The 18,502-nt window shown below is 35.7% G+C and overlaps 1 protein-coding gene across 1 annotated transcript in view; it reads left to right on the forward strand.

Annotated features, from left to right (window-relative positions):
- The window catches only part of MAN2A1 (mannosidase alpha class 2A member 1), a 166,665-nt gene that overhangs the window by 85,771 nt on the left and 62,392 nt on the right, over positions 1-18,502 (forward strand). Inside the window, exons 11-12 of the mRNA XM_003981174.6 lie at positions 547-661; positions 1,953-2,020. Coding sequence (XP_003981223.4) covers positions 547-661; positions 1,953-2,020 — 183 coding nt within the window. The remainder of the gene's footprint in view (positions 1-546; positions 662-1,952; positions 2,021-18,502) is intronic.

An 18,502-nucleotide genomic window follows, 5' to 3' on the forward strand; every position in this document is an offset into this window, starting at 1 on the left:
AGACTTGTGAAAACTTTCTCTTTTTTTTGAACAAGAATTTGAATTTTTTGAAGTGTGTATACTGATTGAATTTTGTGAGCAAGAGTTAAACTCATGTCTTCTCTTGCTATTTCAATGCTTGCTAAAGAATTTTCTAAAGTATCAAAGTGCTTTTTTGGTAAGAACGCCTTAAAGCTGTTGGAGTGATCATGCAGGGTGTTATTATTTGACATGATATTCATAGAATGTATCAGCAGGTAAAAAAAAAAAAAAGAAAGAAAAAAGAAGAATCATTTTGAATAAGTTTATGTGTTTCAGGTATGTCCAGAAAGTTTTCTACTTTAAATGAATCCTTATTAGTGGTATCTTGTGATTAACCCCCCTCCTTTTTTTCTAAGTACTTAATTGTGGGCAAAAAAATATCAATTCTTTATAGGTTCATTATAGGTTGCACTTTGTGAAGACAGGATGAGTGTAATGGTGGTTTGGCCATTATTAAAGAAACTGAAAATATTGTATACAGATATTTGAATTACTTCTCAGACCAGTAACATTTTTGGTTCACAGACTCTTTCATTCCTTAATGAATTTGAAGAAGATAATCGGATATTCTGCACTACTTCTTATTTTGAAGGACAAAAACTCGTACAACTCTTACTCTTTTGATAACCTCCTAGACATGGTTAGTTGATATCTTTTATATTTATCATAAAAGTGTGTGATTCTTTTATTCTTAATTTGGAAAGGGGGATGAGAAGCTTAGTGAAAAGAGACATTAAAAATTGTGATTTCCTTGTACTTAGAATTTATATCATTTTATATGAAATATCTGTGTGTGCTTCTTTCCTATCAGTGTGTCTGTATTTGGTTTATGGTGTATATTTTGTTCTGACTAAATCTAAGCATGAAAAATAAAATAATGAACTTACTTTGTTATGTGAAACATAACAGGCTTCCAAAACACTCTTAAGTGTGTTGATGATAATGTATTGTAAGATGATATGGTGAGATAACTGGGCATCATAATTAGTTATTTTTGCTTGGCTTAAATTAGAAGCCCCTTGGTGTTTGCACTGCTGCTGTAAATCCTTAATCTGTTCTTGCTGAACTTCAGTTTGAATGATCCTAAATTGTCTTCTGGTTTTAGGATCAGGCCATGGAGTGCTGTGGGCAGTGCTCAGATGTGTGTAACAGAGAGGAGTGGTTGAGGAATTAGGAGACTAGCTTTCAGCCTCAACCTCTGAACCTGATGGCATGGGCCTTGAAAAAGTGCTTAACATCTATGAGCCCTGTAAGATGAGACGATACCAGACATAGCTTATACTGTTGTTAGGATCAGATGAGCCAATAAAACAGAACATACTCTGAAAGGAAGAATATGCTATTCCACAGCAAAGAACAGTTGAAAAAAATGGTTGGTTGCAGACCTCTTGAGACTTCCACTTGGCGACTCAGATATTTTAAAATTGCAATTCTTTTTTTATCATTAGAGTCTATTATGAATGATAGGCTTTGAAATTTTGCATGTAATTGGAACTTACACATCTGGAATCAGAGATAATTTCAGTATTTTCATATACTGATGCTTGTAATCAAATTATGGTTTCATATTTTCATATTAAGGTAAAAAATCCAACAAATGGGCAAACATTGCATAGGATATGAATGAAACCTGTGATACAGAGGTAAAGTAGTAAAACTTTTTGCACAGTTATCTTTAGGACTCTGATTTGGTTCCTGATTGGAGTCTGGTCCCTGTGACATATGCCGTCCTGAGATCTAAATGCACACACACATGTATGCACACACACAAGAATTACTTATTTTGAACTTTGATGGACTTTGTGTAGCTGGAAAGAGGATTTTTTCCCCATTTTACCCTTTTTAGGATTCTTGTAAGTACTATTATATAGCTAATTTTGAAACTTGAGTTTTAAAATTAAAATTAAAAAAAATTTTGCTTATTTTTATAGGATTTGAAACAAAGCTCACAAAGTTCTCTACCACAAAAAACTGTAATAACGCTGAGTGCAGATCCAAGGTAAATACATAATTTCTCACAAACTTTTGCTGCGGTTCTGACGTGACATTCTTGCTTTTCAACATTTTTTGCTCCAGCCAGTATATATTTTGAGGAAGTATTTTATTTAATCAATTTATTAATTGTACAAAGTTGTCTGAAAAAATGAATTTTCTCCCAGGGCTGTCATGTTCGGTGTTAATAGCTAACACAGTGCTTGGTACATTGATTGCTGAGTGAACTATTATAACAGTATTTTTTACAGATATTTGGTATGGAGTGGTAAATACAATTTATGGTTATGTTCTTTCTTAGCTCATTGTTTTACTTACCTTATTTTCATTAATCCCTGATCCTATTTTTAAAATGAAGGAAGAAACTTAATTATTAACGATTTTACTGCAAACTGTTTACTAGTTATTTGTCATTGTGCTGGTCAGACTGTCTTATTTTAGCATTGTGGGTTTATGTTAAGGTAATTGGGAAGGGTGCTCAGGTGACCTAAAAATGGAGTGACTAATTGGTGGCTACCTCTCATTTAGAAAGAAATGTTTTGTGTTTTTATTGGTAATTATTTAATCAAGTCATCTGTTTTTAATAACCAAATATCAATAGATCAGTACCCACAATACCCAGATACACAGTGTATTCTTATGTTATATAACTTTTTACTATCTGAGAAATTTAGTATTTAAAAATTGTAGGGTCAAAGAATAATTGTAAAGGATGATTCATAATTTTAACTAGGTATTCTTTATTGAGATTATTTAAAAATAAATGGAATAATAGTATTATAGAAAATACACAATTGCTGTAATAAAGTTGACATTTTGGTTAAGCATAGAATAAAGCCTTAGTTGGCTAAATTTCTTCAAGAAGTAGAGACTTAAAACATATACAGTTCATACCTTAGAACAAGAAGATAAGTATTTTTTAGTTACAGTAAAGTATCACTGAAGTAATGGCAAAGAAATCCTATATTTCTTTTTTTTGGCCAGAAAAAGAAGGGATTAACTGGAACAGATAGTTTATGTCTTAACTTGAAAGTCCCTTCAGATTTTGTGTCTCCCTCTCTCTCTGTCTCTCCCCTGCTCCCACTCTGTTTCTCTCTCAAAATAAACATTAAAAAAAAAAATTAAAAAAAAAAAGCAGGGGGACTTCTGGGTGGCTCACTGGTTAAGCATCTGACTTTGGCTCAGGTCATGATCACCTGGTTCATGAATTCAAGTCCCACGTCAGGCTGTGTGCTGACAGCTCAGAGCCTGGAGCCTCCTTCATATTCTATGTCTCCCTGTCTCTCTCTGTCCCTCCCTCCTCTGCTGTCTCTCTCTCTCTAAAAAAAATAAATAAACATTAAAAAAAATTGGGGGGGGGCACCTGGGTGGCTCAGTTGGTTGGGCGTCCGACTTTGGCTCAGGTCATGATCTCATAGTTTGTGAGTTCGAGCCCCGTATCAGGCTCTGTGCTGACAGCTCGGAGCCTGAAGCCTGCTTTGGATTCTGTGTCTCCTCTTCTCTCTGCTTCTTCCCTGCTTATACTCTGTCTCTCTCTGTCTCTCAATAATAAATAAACGTTAAAAAAATTTTTTTATTAAATATTTTTATTAAAAAAAATTTTTTTTAAAGAAAGTCTTGTTGCAGTCTTAAAAGCTTTCAGATTGTCAGGTCATGAAAGAGTAATGATACTGCAACTACTAAATGTTTTCTTTGTCTTAAAATAAGTAAATATTTGGGGTTACATGGCTATTTCTTAAATATTGTGCCCCTAATAAATTGTGGTATCCATAAATCTCTTTGGCTTTAAGCCTAATTCTCTTAACTTTTCCTCCTTTTTGTATTTTGGTGGGGAAAGATCTTTGTTTCTGCTACCGTAAAAAATGTTATGCTTGCTGTAAGCAATTCATGCCCCTTCTTTACCCCATTCGTCTTCCTTTGGGTGCATGGAAGGGTGTGTGGGATGGAGCCACAGTGAGTGAGAAACCCTGTGGCTTCTCTTTTTCCTCTACTGTCCTTGCTTTAACTAGCAGTGATATTTAGTCCTACTTATGCTGGAGGAAGAAAGGAGATACAGGTGTATTAACTAAGGAATATGTTTTTTGGCTTTGATATTGAGGAGATCTAATCGAATTTTTGAGACTATTAGTAAAATTGTCACTTTTTAATATTTCCTTTAAAACAGTTTGTATTTAAACAGTGTTCTTCATCTTAATATTACTTCTTCACAGTTCTTTTCTGTCAAACGTCAGTGCTACTACTATTTCTGTGGTTAGGTGAATTGGGGCACTTAACAATTGTCGAATTCTTACTTTTATCTCTTTTGTACTTGAGGACCTCATGAATAGAACTACTTACTCTTCTGGTTTTAAAATCTATATTTTACTTGTTAGCCACAAATACTGAGTCACTGTCAGTAATATCACTGAAGAATGAGGAATGATGGTAACCTTTAAAATGGAAGAGTTTGATAGCTTTATTTAGCAGGTACTGAAAGTGAAATAAATGTTTGCACTTCTCAGTCTTTGAGTTAGAAGTTTCAGAAGTATGGTCACACATTTTTCTCATATTCTTCATGAATCTTACATAATCATCTAAGGCTTAGCATTATTTTGATTATAAGCATAGTTCTTATTTAAGTAACAAATTACTAATTAACTAAAACATGCATTCTCAATGAGGGAGACGTCCTTCTTAGGAGGGTAAAAATCGGTTCTTAGAGTTTGAAAAAAAAGTACTATTTTTTTAAATATATAAAAATAGCATAAAAATGGTATGTAATAGTGGATAACAGACATACATTTAAGTGTTATATTAAAGTTGTATGAGGGGGATGAGTAGCAAAAAATGTCTCAAAAGAGTCTTCAAGGAATTATGATGTAAAAAGGATGAGAAACCCATAGTTTCTAAACCCATAGTTTCGGTAACACATGTAAATGAATTTGATCATGTTGTTGGCAACATTAGTTATAGCTATGTAACTTAACGTACTTTAGTTTGTGAGTGTTTAAAAAGTAGTCCATAATCTGCTCACAGTGATGTAATATATGTCCATGTACCTGCTTGAGTCCACAAGGTTACGTAAGCTATTATAGTGTATGCATTTGTAGTCTGTGTGGAAAGCAGGTACAACAAGAGTTAAAAGTTAGGGCACCCTGAACAAGTCATAAATTTTCTAGCCTTAAATAATCCTTAAAGGCGCAGAGATGTTTCTTTTTCTCTCTGCACACATATAATTGCCTAAAGAAACAATTGTAAAAAGCTTTAATACAAAGATTTAGAGGATTAGGAGTGCAGAGGACATACAGAATGGAAGGTAAACTTTTGAGACATGCAGGGATTTCAGTCTTGGTTTGGCATTTGGTCCTTCAGGCAGGATGGAAACAAATGTTGCCATAGCTCAGGCCAGCAAGTTGTGTGTTCTGACAGTGTATAAAGGAATTTTTTTTTTTTAAGTGGATAGTTTGAAATGCCACCAAGTATACAACTAAAATTACATTGAGATAACTTCTGTAAATCTGCAAATTTAATTTTTCAAGTAGAAAATTTTTTTAGTTTGAGAGTAATTTATTCAAATCAATTATAATTTACCATTAAGTACTATTAATTTTAAGCCAGGCACTTATTGGTAAGGGATCTTATGTCTCTTTTGGCCCGAAAAAAAAGGGCTTAATTTTAAAAGAAACCATCAAGCATGTGGAGATACAAAAGAAGTCAGTGCTTTGGACTTGGGTGACTTCAGACAACCAGATATAAAAAACACTTAATCCCACAAAAGGCACTTGATACCCCCATTGCCATTTGCTTGTTGAATGGTTCTCCCTGGATGGCTGCCCAGCACTTCTAATTTAATTTCCTCTGGTTTTCTCCATGCATACTTCCTTTTGGGTCACAATCTTTATTAATAGTATCCTTCTCTTTTTGGTTGTCTAGGTTCTAAAACCCCAGAACCCACTTTGACTTCTACCTTTTCTTGCTCTTTAAGTGTCAGGGACTGGAGAGTCTTTTGGATTTTCCCCTCTACTCATCTCTGACATCCATCATCTCCTGCCTTCCTGTTACTTTTTGGTTTCAAGCCACTTTTTTTTTTTTACGTTTTACTTGAACCACTGCAATGCCTTCCTGCTCTTTTGTTATCAGTTTCTCTCTGCCTCTAATTTATTGCATGTAGTTGTCACAGGAATCAACCCACAGCAGAACCCTGAGAAAGTCACCTGAGTGAAAGCGGCAAGGCTTCTAGGACTTAGCCTCAGAAGTCCTAGGAGGTCCTTCCCACTACATTCTTAGTCAAGCAAGTCATTAAGGTCAGTCGAGATTCAAGGGGAGGAAATTCTTCTCCATTACATGATGTGAGGAGCATATATAGGAAGCAGAGGGAATGATGGAAGTCATCTTGAAGTCTGTCTACTACAGTTTACCCACTGGCCACTCCAGTGCACATACCTACCATATGTACAGTATTCCCCCTCCCCTCTAGATGCCCAAAGTGTCATCCCATTATGACAGGGGCCCTAAATGGTCGTCTAAATCAGGTCCAAAATGACTTACTCATATAGTTGTGAATGGATTTTGTCTTATTTCTGTCAGCATAATTATTTGAGGTTAAGTCTGCTAGATTGTAAACTCCTTGATGGTAGGAACTATTTCTTTTATTTATTTCCCCCAACATACCTTCGGAAGTTTATTCAACATAGCAAGAATTGAATAAAGACTTGTTGAAATACAATTAATTATTGATTGAAGAGAATATTGAACTTTAGACACCAGATGTGCATACGACATGGCTCACATTGTATGTGAAAATGTGGTATCCTGGCATATATTTTCCCTAAATAGTTCTTTCATCTAATATTTGGAGTCTGGATGCCAGAGGGTTTCCAAATACACTACTACTGCAAGCAAAAATAAACAACAGTTAGGAAGAGCTTTGAATTTGCTCAACATTTGGACAACTGCTCACTTGAGATTTTAGAGTTTCATACCATGAGACCTGAAAAATTTTAGGTTGCATCTCAGCATCATTGTATTCTTACAGAAGTAACTCCGTTGAGATTGCATTCTTCGAGGCTCTTTGCACTGAGTGGGTTCAAAAGATACTGAATGAGTTGACTTGATCAGATCAGTTTTTACACATAAGACTTTCTGTTGTTGACAAAGAGGATTTGCCTGATCCCACATTTTGTGTTTTTGATGTTATCACAAATAGTTCTTCTCACAATAATTACCTATAGTGTAATGAGGTTCAAGACTTGAAATCATTTTCTCATCGGTTACCATGTCATCAATGTATTTTTATACCAAGTCACACTCAGAAAGTATCTAAGAAAAGTATCTGATATCCCTAACAGTTGTTTCAGCTTAAGTTTTAAGTGAAGAAAAGGAGAGATAGAATTCTAACTGCTCAGATTCTGTCAGTATTATCTATTATAATACAGACCTGGTAGAAGCATTTGTACAGAACTGAACTGAGATTCCATGACTTGAACCAGAGTGGTTTTAATATGAACACCTGGAGTCTGTTGAGAGAGCCATGAACGTCAAGATGGAGCTTGACTTGTGCCTCATGGCTTTTCTTGGGGGAGATTAACAGTGATACCTAGTGTAAGAACTGTGCTTGTTGCTCGTGGATTGTAATAGTGAGAGCTCAAATCTTGTCATGTACTAGAAAACTAGTACAGAAATACCTTCACCTTAGTTAGCAAGAAAATGTACAAAGTCAGGAAGATTGAGGATTTCCATTCTTGAAAATTGCGGGCTGCATTTTAATATTATCCTAAGGGAATTCAAGGTAATAATAGAATACATGATTTGACTAGGATTTGACACTCTGGACCTTTTGCAGGTTCTATTAGTATGAGAGTAGCTGAAATGTCCTTTTCTTTTAAAGCTACTTTAGAATTTTCTTTTAATGGGGGAATTGTTAACTGACAGCAGTGGAGAATCTCAAAAATAAAAAACTGAGCTGTTCTAGTCTAGTGTAGGTCTTTGTGGGTATTAATAGTCTAGTCTGTTTAAGAATTAATACTCACTAATGGATTTGAAGGATGAGTTCCTAAACTCTCTTCTGAGTTGCTTTTCTGTTTAAGTATTAATTGCTTGTGAAAGGTGTTTGTGTATTTTCATCTGTTGCATCTGAGTTATATTTTATTAATTTTGACTTCTTCATGATACAGATTGACCAGTTCTCCAATTATCCAGAAATACATTTCAGGCTGTGTGTAATCTGGGATATTTTTAGAAAGGATGTTATATTGAAAAGACTTCAGTAGAATATAGTATATTACTTGAAGTAACTGAAAGTTTCTTAGGGAGTTGGAGATAGCTTCAATAGATATATTAGTTAATTTTATGTTAGAACTTATTTTTGAGCAATCATGTCTGGATACCAACATCAAGTACTGTTTTTTGGTGTTTGCCATTCCAAATCAATCATCTGCCAGCTTGTATGTTGCCTGGTATTTCCCCCCCACTGCACCCAGGGAAATATAAAGGTCTTTGGGGGAGGGACAAGGAGAAAAGACTCTACCTTTTCCCATGATTGTCTTACTACTCTTAACATTTCTATTTTTTTATGATACCAGACATGATGAGTTATTAATTCCTGAAATACTGTTTCAACCTTACATTGACTTAGATGAATAACACCTATTATATTAAAAAACAAAAAAGTTGACACTTTCATTTTATGTGATGGCTGATTAGGGACCCTGAGACTGACTCTCTCAATTTCCTGTTGAAACTCATGAAAACAAAGATGATGATGAACAATCAGAGGAACACCAAACCTTGGCTTGACGGTCAACCTATTGCCACAATTTAAGATATCCACAAACTATAAAGTTGATCGACTAGACTGAAAAATGCAATTATTCACTGACCAGTGGTAAACAGTTAGAAATAAAAGCAACATTGCAGGTCTCTAGAAGCAGATATGGGGATTGATTCCTTTTCCTTTTTATAATGTCTACTCCCACAGCTTTGAAATTCCGGTATTTTACCAACCAGACAAGAGGACTAATATTTTAATACAGGGACAGTGCTGTTTTTTGAGGCTGTTAAGGAGATGGGTAGCTATTATTTTCATTCTCTCTGCCTAAGATTTTTGTTAACCAGTCTCCATTTAATTAGCCAACTAGATCAGTTGATTCTTTCCATTCCTTTTTGGTGCCCATCGTACCTTGACCTTGTCATCAATAAGCTGCTAGCTAGGGAAACAAGTATAATTCTCTCCCTCTGTAGTTCAGTTGAGTTGTATGATTATCACGAATCGATTATTTATTCCCAGATCAGTTGATCTTGTTACTTTTCCTGCATGATTTGATTACTTTTTATTAAACTGATGAATTATACAAAAAGTTTGCTTTTATACATGAAGTTGGAGATTTTCAACAAAGGTAAGTCACTGATCGGTGAGATGCCTATAAAATATTTGGGAAGAAAATCATAAAGATGGAGAAGCAGTCTGTACTCCTGTTGCCTAATTTTTTTTTTAAATGTTGAAGTTCTTGGTCTACTTTACAAAAACCTAAGCTGGAAACCGTACATGATCAATCACATGATGATTGTGTAGTAGGTACGATCCAGGAATTAGTGGTCCCATAGTCAAAGTAGCTTTGCTGTTGTATCAGTAGATTAGGAAATTATATATATGTAAAACATACATGAATATGTGTTATTGAGTCATATATGTATAACTTTAAAATGTCCTACTTTACCTTTGACTTTCAAGTCAATTTTATCTCTTTCAATTAACAGATCTATTGCCAGCCTTAATCACAATAAGGGGGCTTCCATTGTGTCTGTATTTTACAACCAATTTGGAGACTCAATCTGACAGAAATAAAATAGGCAGAAACAAATGGGGAACTGATGGTAGAGCACTGACCTAGGAAAGTACCCATTTATGGAAATTGCTACTGACAGTGGCACGGGCCAGAAAGATACTGTGATATTCTTTGCTGAAGAAAGAATCTCTCCATTTGTTCACCAGAGCTGGCATAAAAGAATGAATACTACAGCCATAGCCACCTTGATTGATTGGCCTTTTGGACCTTTTGCATTCAGGCTACCTCTATGCATCTGGACTTCTATTCCTTATTTTATAATTTATGTTATTATATGTATATTATATTATTTATATATGTATTATATATATGGTAAAACGTATTCAGTGTTCTCCATCACTGCATTTTCTTTACCTCCTTCAAGCGTTGTTAACAAACTGGTTATTTTATTTTTCTTTCTTGCTGTCCATCTCTCTTGCTAAAATATTAGCTCTATGGTGGCAGGGAACTTACTTGCTTTTGAATCCCCTGGCAAATACTTGGCACATTATAGGTGCTCAACAAATACTTGTCAAAAAAAAACTAACTCTGGAATAAGAGAGGGAGTTCAGCCAATCCCAGAATAAAGACCAAGGGTACCTTTAGCATACACAGAGTCTGGGTAGATGTCTACTTCTGAGAGGGTAGGGAAGTAAATGGAAAGTTACCATAGGAAAGCTGTGCAAAGGCCCTACAGAATGACAAAAAGTAGGGGTACAAGAAGACTTGGGAGAACGATTTGCCTTTTAAAATGATTTGTAACAGAGACTAGGAAAACATTTCACAAAGACCTCTTTGGTGTTCTCAAAAAGTTTGAGTCATGATCTCTAAGAAGCCTGAAACAGAACGCGGAGAGCTGAAATAAAAAGATGGCGAGCCGGCATGGGGGAGCCACAAAAGGAAAGGTTATTGGTGGGGGTGCAATGAGAGAGTATCTTCATTATTTGTACTGAAGAGTGAGGCTGACATTGTGCAAGCGTGTCCAGTGATATGACAGAAAAAACCCATGAGACGCTTTGCCAGAATGCAGCGCCAAGGAAGACAAGTGGAAACAACAGGACAGAAGATGATAGGCATGGAAGGCAAGATTTTAACAAAAGACTTAGAGATTTTCTTCGGGAAAAAAATGGAGCAGAGGCAACGATCAAAGATACAATTGATGAAAAGTTTTCTGAGCCGAGAAGGTCTTGCTTTATAGATGAAAAGGGTGAAGTTCTGGGTAATACAAATGAAAAGAGAGTCACCCCTGGTGTGTCTTGCTAACTTAGTTCAATTTAAAGGAAAAGGACATATTGTAAAAGTACCCAAGCAAAAAGACAGATCATGTATAATATGGAACAAAAGCTAGACTGACTTAGGTTTCTTCTCGGTAATGACAAGTCTGTGGAGGTTTGAAATCATTTTATACTCACAGTTCTCTTTCATATGTGAAGGCAACAAAAAAAGACATTTTCAAATATGAAAACACCTATAAAAATGTACCACAGGTACTCTTTAAAAATTTTCTGGATAAAGTCAACTCAGCTGACTAATGTGTGAATCAAAAGTAAGAAGGCACTGGAAGTAAGGAGACGTCATGAATCCAAATCATTGTTGTAAATTTGGTTACCGAAACTGAAGGTAAATGTGTACTGTAGAAAAATCTACAGGAATACAGATGTGTAGCTTGAGATTATGTTAACATCTGAAAGAGGTGGAGAGTCAAGAGCATATAAGAGATCTTAAATAAATAATTGTTTTGCCTCAGGAAGATTTAAAAGATAAAAGCTCCTGGTAAGAGTGATATTTCCGACTCCATTGCCTTCATTTATTGTCAGCGTACCGTTGACTCACCACGTGTATATCTCTATTGAGAAAAGTCTCTGGAGTTCTGCCCATGGGCCAGGTGGATAGCTCCATTGAGATGGCTCACTTGTACCTCCATCTCAGTGTTCTCTAAAACAGAACTCCTAGTCTCTACTCATACCCACTCTGTGGTCCCAAGCACTTAAATAAAATGTCAGCTTTGTCCTCCACTTACTTGGGCCTCAATTTAATTTTTTTTAAATGTTTTTATTTATTTTTGAAGGAGAGAGAGAGAGACGGAGCATGAGTGGGGAGGGGCAGAGAGAGGGAGACACAGAATTCGAAGCTGTCAGCCCAGAGCCCGATGGGGGGCTTGAACTCACGAACCGTGAGATCATGACCTAAGCGGAAGTCATACGTTCAACCAAATGAGCCACCCAGGCTCCTCAACTTGGGCCTCAATTTTAGAGTGAGCGTGTATTCAGTTTTTCATTAGTGGTCCTCTTTGATTCTCAAAGGTATATTCATTTGGATAATAAATTTCAGGATTGCCCTGGTCATCTTTGTCTCTTTTCATTCTACTTTCTAAATGTATTGCAGTTTTGTCCACTTCTCCTTATCTTCAGTGCCAGTACCCTATTTTAGGTTGTTACTGTCTCTCCCCTGGATGATGGTGACACCCCAGTGGCAGACGTCCTTCCCTCCTACATTTGTTGGAGGAATTAAATAAGTTTACCTATATGAACTTAATAGTATAGAATGTAGTACTTCGTAGGCCTATAACAGATACTAGCAATGATGTTCTAACTTCTCTGTTCAAAACTCTTCTTTTCTCCATTGCCTTAAGGATAAACTCACAGACTCTTTAACTTGAATCATGTGTCTGCATTTTGGTGTCTCGCGTCATCTTTCACATCACCTCAGCCTGCACTATGTGCTTCAGCCCTTCAACTATCAATTCTCTTGACATACTGTGTTCTCTTACTTCTAGAGTATTGCTGCCTAGAAACAAAACAAAACAAAAACCCTTCTCACCACATCCCCAATCATATACACACACGCACGTTACACACACACACACACACACACACACACACACACACACACACACAAATTCCTGATTATCTTTTTAGAACTCAATTTAGATGTTACATTCCTGGAACCTTTTTCTGATACCCTTGAGTTAGACTAGGTGGCACTCTTACGTGCTCCCATGTGACTATGTGTTTAACCACTGTTGTCCAACTTAGCACCTATGTAATATTCTGCTGAAGGAACTTGCTATAAATCCCATGAAGGCGTAGGTTGGATTTTGCTCACCATCCTAACGTGACACCTGGCAATCTTTCTGGAAGGTAACCTAGTAATATGTGCCAGGTGCATTCAAATTAGGCATTGCACTGGAAGAAATGTATCCTGCAGAAATAATCCTATATAGAGGTGAAGAGAACTGTGGGCAAAATATGTCTCTCAGCTTTATCATCCAAACAAATACTTCAAATGTTTAAAATACTTAAATGTTCATCAATAACCAGAAGGGATTGGGCAAATACTCTTATGTTCATAAAATTCTATATGAAGTTTAAAATAATGCCTACATTAGCATATCTTTTTGTATTAAATTAAAGAGAGCATAGGTTTGGTAAATTCTGAGGTTTGAGCTTAAGTTTTTATGAAATCTGCCTTTCAACTTCCATGGAGAAAATGAAGAAGACTTGCTTGAATTGAAGATGTTACAAATGGTTGAATGAAATGAGGAAGAAGTGCTTCATATGGTGGAGGTGTTTGCTGAATTGGTAACTAAAAATTCAGGTAGAGAAGGTAGCAATTATGAGAAGTTATGTGTAGTATTTGATAGGCAGTTAAGGACAGATTTAAAATTAAGCAGCCCTCTAAGGAAAAGTATGTCTATAGTGATCAATCTTTATGGGAAATTTTTTGCATTAGAAGAATCATCTTGCATTCAGTGCTATCTTCTTTTAAGATTAATATGAGTTCTTGGTACTTCAGCATCGTTTCTTGTGGGTATAGTGTTTCTCTTCAGATTGTATTCAACTGCAGATAACGAAAACCTTACTACATTGGCTTCACAAGAAAGCAGTTTATTTTTCTTAGGTATGAGTTTCAAAGTAGGTAGTTCAGGACTTGTGATGTGTTCCCTGAGGTCATTAAAGGACTGGGCCCCTTTTACCTTTCAGCCCTGCCTCAGCCTGTGGCAGTTGTTCTCATGGTCTCAAGGTTGTGCCTGCTTCTCCAGACATTGCATTGTGTTCCAGCCAGGAGCAGGGAGGAGGAGCAGAGGATGAAAGTTATGCCACTTGAGTCTGCTGACTTTTACTAAATTGAAGATACAATAATTTTCTGGGAAGCTCCACTTTGTGAATTCTAGTTGCATTTCATTGGCCAGAACTGTGTTATGTGGCCATCTCAAGTATGGGGAATCAAGGGCTTTTTTTTTTTTTTTTTTTTGTAAGTTAAAGTTATTGTCATCCTCAGTAAAAGAAAATATGAAAACAGCTTGTGGGTAGACAGCTAGCATGATCTACTCATTAGGTTCGTTTTCTAGACCCCAGGCTAGCTACTGTGTTTTCTGATCATTGACTACTCTTCCTTGTCCTCATCAACTGAGACTAGAGTTGTGTTGTGTACACTGTAGAAACAGATCTGCCCTGAATAAATCAGTCCTGGGTGCTAGAAGCTTCTTAAAAACTTGTTCTCAAGACTCTTCTACCAGTTAGGTAGAAAAATCATATCCCACACAATTATTAAGAAACAGGTTTTCCATTTATTCCAAAACCAAAGCTTAATTAGATACTGCAAAATAAAGAATTGGAAGAGAGAGAAAGTAAGAGCACGTATGTTCTCTTGGGATTAGGGGTGTTCACGTATGAAGAAAACACAGTATTCTTAAATGTTCACTGTTTCTTAGTGATCTATTTAGGACCATGTTAAAATATACTTATTCCCTAGTTCAGATAGTCATTCGATGACAGATTTATTTTGTGTTCTTGCCTTGTGTAACACTGTGCTGGGATGTGTTCATGTTTTCCTTCTTTCATTTCCTGTTGGTTTTTGTTTGGTTTTGGTTTTGGGTGGGTTTTTTTGTTTTGTTTTCTTTTGGCTCAGAACCTACACAGATAGGATGTCTGCTGTAAGTAGTCTATGACTTGGACTGCTGCATAGCCTACCTCTAAATAAAATCCTCAGTCCTTTACCTGAAATCTTTGTGAATTCAGAATTTTTTAAATTTTAGGAACTTAATATGAATATATGGCATATTGCATAAATAATATTTTGGTCTGGGACAGGGCTTATCAAATAACTTAAAATTTCTGAATATTAAGATCAAGTAGAATAAATAATTATATGTGGCTTCATGTCAGTTCAGGTTTTGCCACCAAATGAATTTTGAAAAACTTGATTTTCAGAGTTTTTTAGATTTTGAAGATAGAGATTATAGATTTACACAGCAATGGTTTGGAGGAATTATGAAGTAATTAGTTAATAATTAGCAAATTGCCTAATAAAGACACAGTACAGCAGAAAGTACCAGAACTCTCTGACTGACATCAGATTGTTATTAGCATCGTGCTTGAGTGCCTCAACTTTTCTTCTTTGTTCTGCTTCCCATCCCTTCCAAAAATTGAAAAATGTCTGTTTCTTAAGAATTTTTTTCAAGTCAAGTAGTGCTGACTCTTCGCCCATGGTATCACATTCTGTAAGCACAGAGGTATGTAAGTGTTGACTTTTCTTCTTTGTAAGAGTCCTTGCCTTGACTCTACTTGTCTGCCTAGTGCTCTAGCTTCTTGACTATGCTTTAGGCTTCCTCATTATCAGAATTAAAAAAGAAATTCTTAATGCTTTCTTGCACCTCCTGAAATAATACCTTTTACACGTCTTGCATTAGGCAGTTTAAAGTTTGTAATAGGCAACTTTAAATACCGTAACTGTCAATTATATACATTTTTGTTGCCATTTAGAAGTTTGAAGAAAATGTTTATCAGTAGCCTGCTATCATTCTCACATAGTGATTTCTAAATGATTTACAATGTGGATGGAATTTGTCTTCTTACTGCTTTCAGGGCATGGTATCTTAAATCATTCTTTTCATCAACTTTATGTGAACTTGAAAAGAATCTTCCTTCCCAGGCTGTTATAATTAGTCTACTGTGATTTTATTCCTAGGTACAAAATTATTTTAGATTTTATTAGCTTTAGATTTTATCTGTGGAAGTGGTTGAACAGACTGCATTTGAAATGATAGTTTTAAGTTTTATTTCTTGAAAAGCAATGGCAAAGTAGTTATGTGTTGAGTGAACACCTGCTAAATTGCCTGGTTAGTCTGTGTTTTAATTGCCTTTTTATTGTTTATTCTTTAAATCAAACTTTCTTAACTAGCTGTGTGGTTCTAGTTTATTGTCAGATTATTATACAGTGAATTAAGTTTATACAAGGTGTTTTAGTTGCGTGGCTTGTCTAATGAAATTAAAGTGATTTTGTTTGTTGCTTCCAACATCTTGCAATTACCCCATCAGAGATCATAATCAGGAAAGCGCAGACGATGGAGAGGAAAAATATGTGTTCTATACATGTTGGATTATGGTGAGATTTGCCTTACAGTGTAAAGGCAGAGTTACCCTGGGGATTACCACCTACAATCTAGGAAGGATTATAAAAATTTCCAGTTAAGGTATTTGGAAATACATTACTTTGTGGAACCGAAGAAAAATTTTGGAAAGGAGATGAGACAGTGCCAAAGAAAAGCTGGCATTAGTTTTGGTGTATCTGCTGGATAATGCAAATCTTGAGGGATTCTCTTCTGTTACTGCTGTAGTGCCAAAGTTTTTCCCCCTGTTGGAGTTATAGAATGCACTATGGAAGTGATAAAGTAAATTAAATATCTGGAATGTGAGTGATTTTTAAAAGTGATGTGTATTCGGGTGGGGGGAGGTGATAATTCTACTAGAGAGAGTCCGTAGTTTGTTTTTCTGATTTCTTGCACATTTAGTCTTCTGTTCTCTCTCTTCTTTTCTCTCCATGTCCATCCTGTCTCCTGAAATTACTAAGATACAGCTAATTAACTCAAAGCAGTTCACAGGAAAGACTGAAGTAATATGGCATATTTCAAAGTCTTCTGTTCTTCTGAACAAGATTTTTTTTCCTTCTAAATGCAGATTAATAAAGCGTGCACTACAAGAGGAACAAGGAAAAGGATTTTAGTGAAAGTATCCTGATCCTGAAAAAGTCAGGAAGGGCTTCAAGCCCATCTTGGACTTCAGAACACTTCACAACTTTGTGGTAAAAGAAAAATTTTAAATAGAGCCTTTGGACTTATTTATTTCATCCTTATTTGGAGAGCAGCATTATTTTATTTTATTTTATTTTAGGCAAGAAAATTGTATGTGTAATTAGGCTACCTTTCAAAGTAAAACATACCTGGGTTTTAGGGTTTTTTGTAGGTGCTTAATATATACTCAAAGTATCATAGGTAGTTGGATGGCTTGTGTGTTTTTCTTCATGTGTTCTTTATCCCTTGTGACATTGTGTTTGCCTTCACTGTGAGTGATGTTTTTTCCAGTGTTTGTGTATCTTCAATTGGTTCATTGGATTGTAGAGTAGAATGTCTTTCCCAGGACCAATATTGTGTCTAAAAGTGTTTTGAAAGTAAAAGTGGCTTGTGTTTTGTTCTTTTCATATTTTTACCTCTTATATGGTGGCTCACTAGCACCAATAATAAGTTGTTGTTGTTTTTTTCTTTTCACCTACAAACCTCACACAAGATAGATTTCAGTTGTCGACAAAGACATACGCAGTGAATATAAACGTATTTGCCTTGTCTGTCTTTAGTAACAAAACAACTTTATTTTAACTGCATTAACTTTTAAGGTCTTTTTATTTGTGAAAATCAGCCTGTTTATGTACTATGCGTTCCTCCAAAGTTACAGCGTTACAGTTATTGGAGAAATGAAATTTTCTCCCAGTAGATGAAAATTACATTTTGATTGAACATCATTCCTTATGCAGTCACCCATAAATATAATGTCTTATGCTGTCTTTTCAGAAAATGGCTACAGATGTGATTTCTGAAATGACAAGAAAATAGAACATCTTAATGTTTTAGGTAAAACAGATGGTATTTTTGTTGTAGGCGAAACTCCTCTCAGAGTGAAAGCAACTTAATTGGTGACAAGACTCTTAGGGTCAGCCAAATTATGTACAGTTTTTGTATCTGTTTCTTATTATTGCTTTAGTATCAAAGGTTTTAGAATAGTTGGAAAGGAGTACTTATCCTTCTTATTGCTGTTTTCTGTTATGCACTGGAAATAGTTGTAAGATTTTTCAGGACTATTTAAAAGTTACAAAATTGCATGTTGATTCTACTTTGGTTATATTTTGGCTTTTAGAAGTGCTTTTCCCGTTCCTGAAATAAGCAGTTGTACTTTTGAAAGTTAACACTTCAATTTATAATGTTGAGTTGCAACTGTAAGTAGTATCTGCAGGGATAATATCTGATAACATTTATGGTACTCTTTTGTTTCCATACCACTGAGCTTTGAGCAGATTTCATGGTCAGGTGCCTAGAAAGAGCACAGTATTATGAATGGTCTGGACCAAGAGTCAAGGGCTTATTCCAGTCCCACCGCTGTCACTAACTAGCATCTTTTTCTTTGAAAATTTAATTCCAGTCTCTACATGTGTTGGGAGAGAGGGGGGCTCAAGTAGGTGATTCCTAGGGTCACATCCAGCTAACATTGACTTTCTTGTCTGTTTGGTTTTTTTTTTTTTTTAGTGTTTTTTTCTAATGTTTATTTATTTTTGAGAGAGAGACAGAGCATGAGAGGCAGAGGGGCAGAGAGAGAAGGAGTCACAAAAACCGAAGCAGGCTCCAGGCTCTGAGCTGT

The sequence above is a fragment of the Felis catus genome, chromosome A1 (assembly GCF_018350175.1).
Source record: "Felis catus isolate Fca126 chromosome A1, F.catus_Fca126_mat1.0, whole genome shotgun sequence".
Lineage (NCBI taxonomy): Eukaryota > Metazoa > Chordata > Mammalia > Carnivora > Felidae > Felis > Felis catus.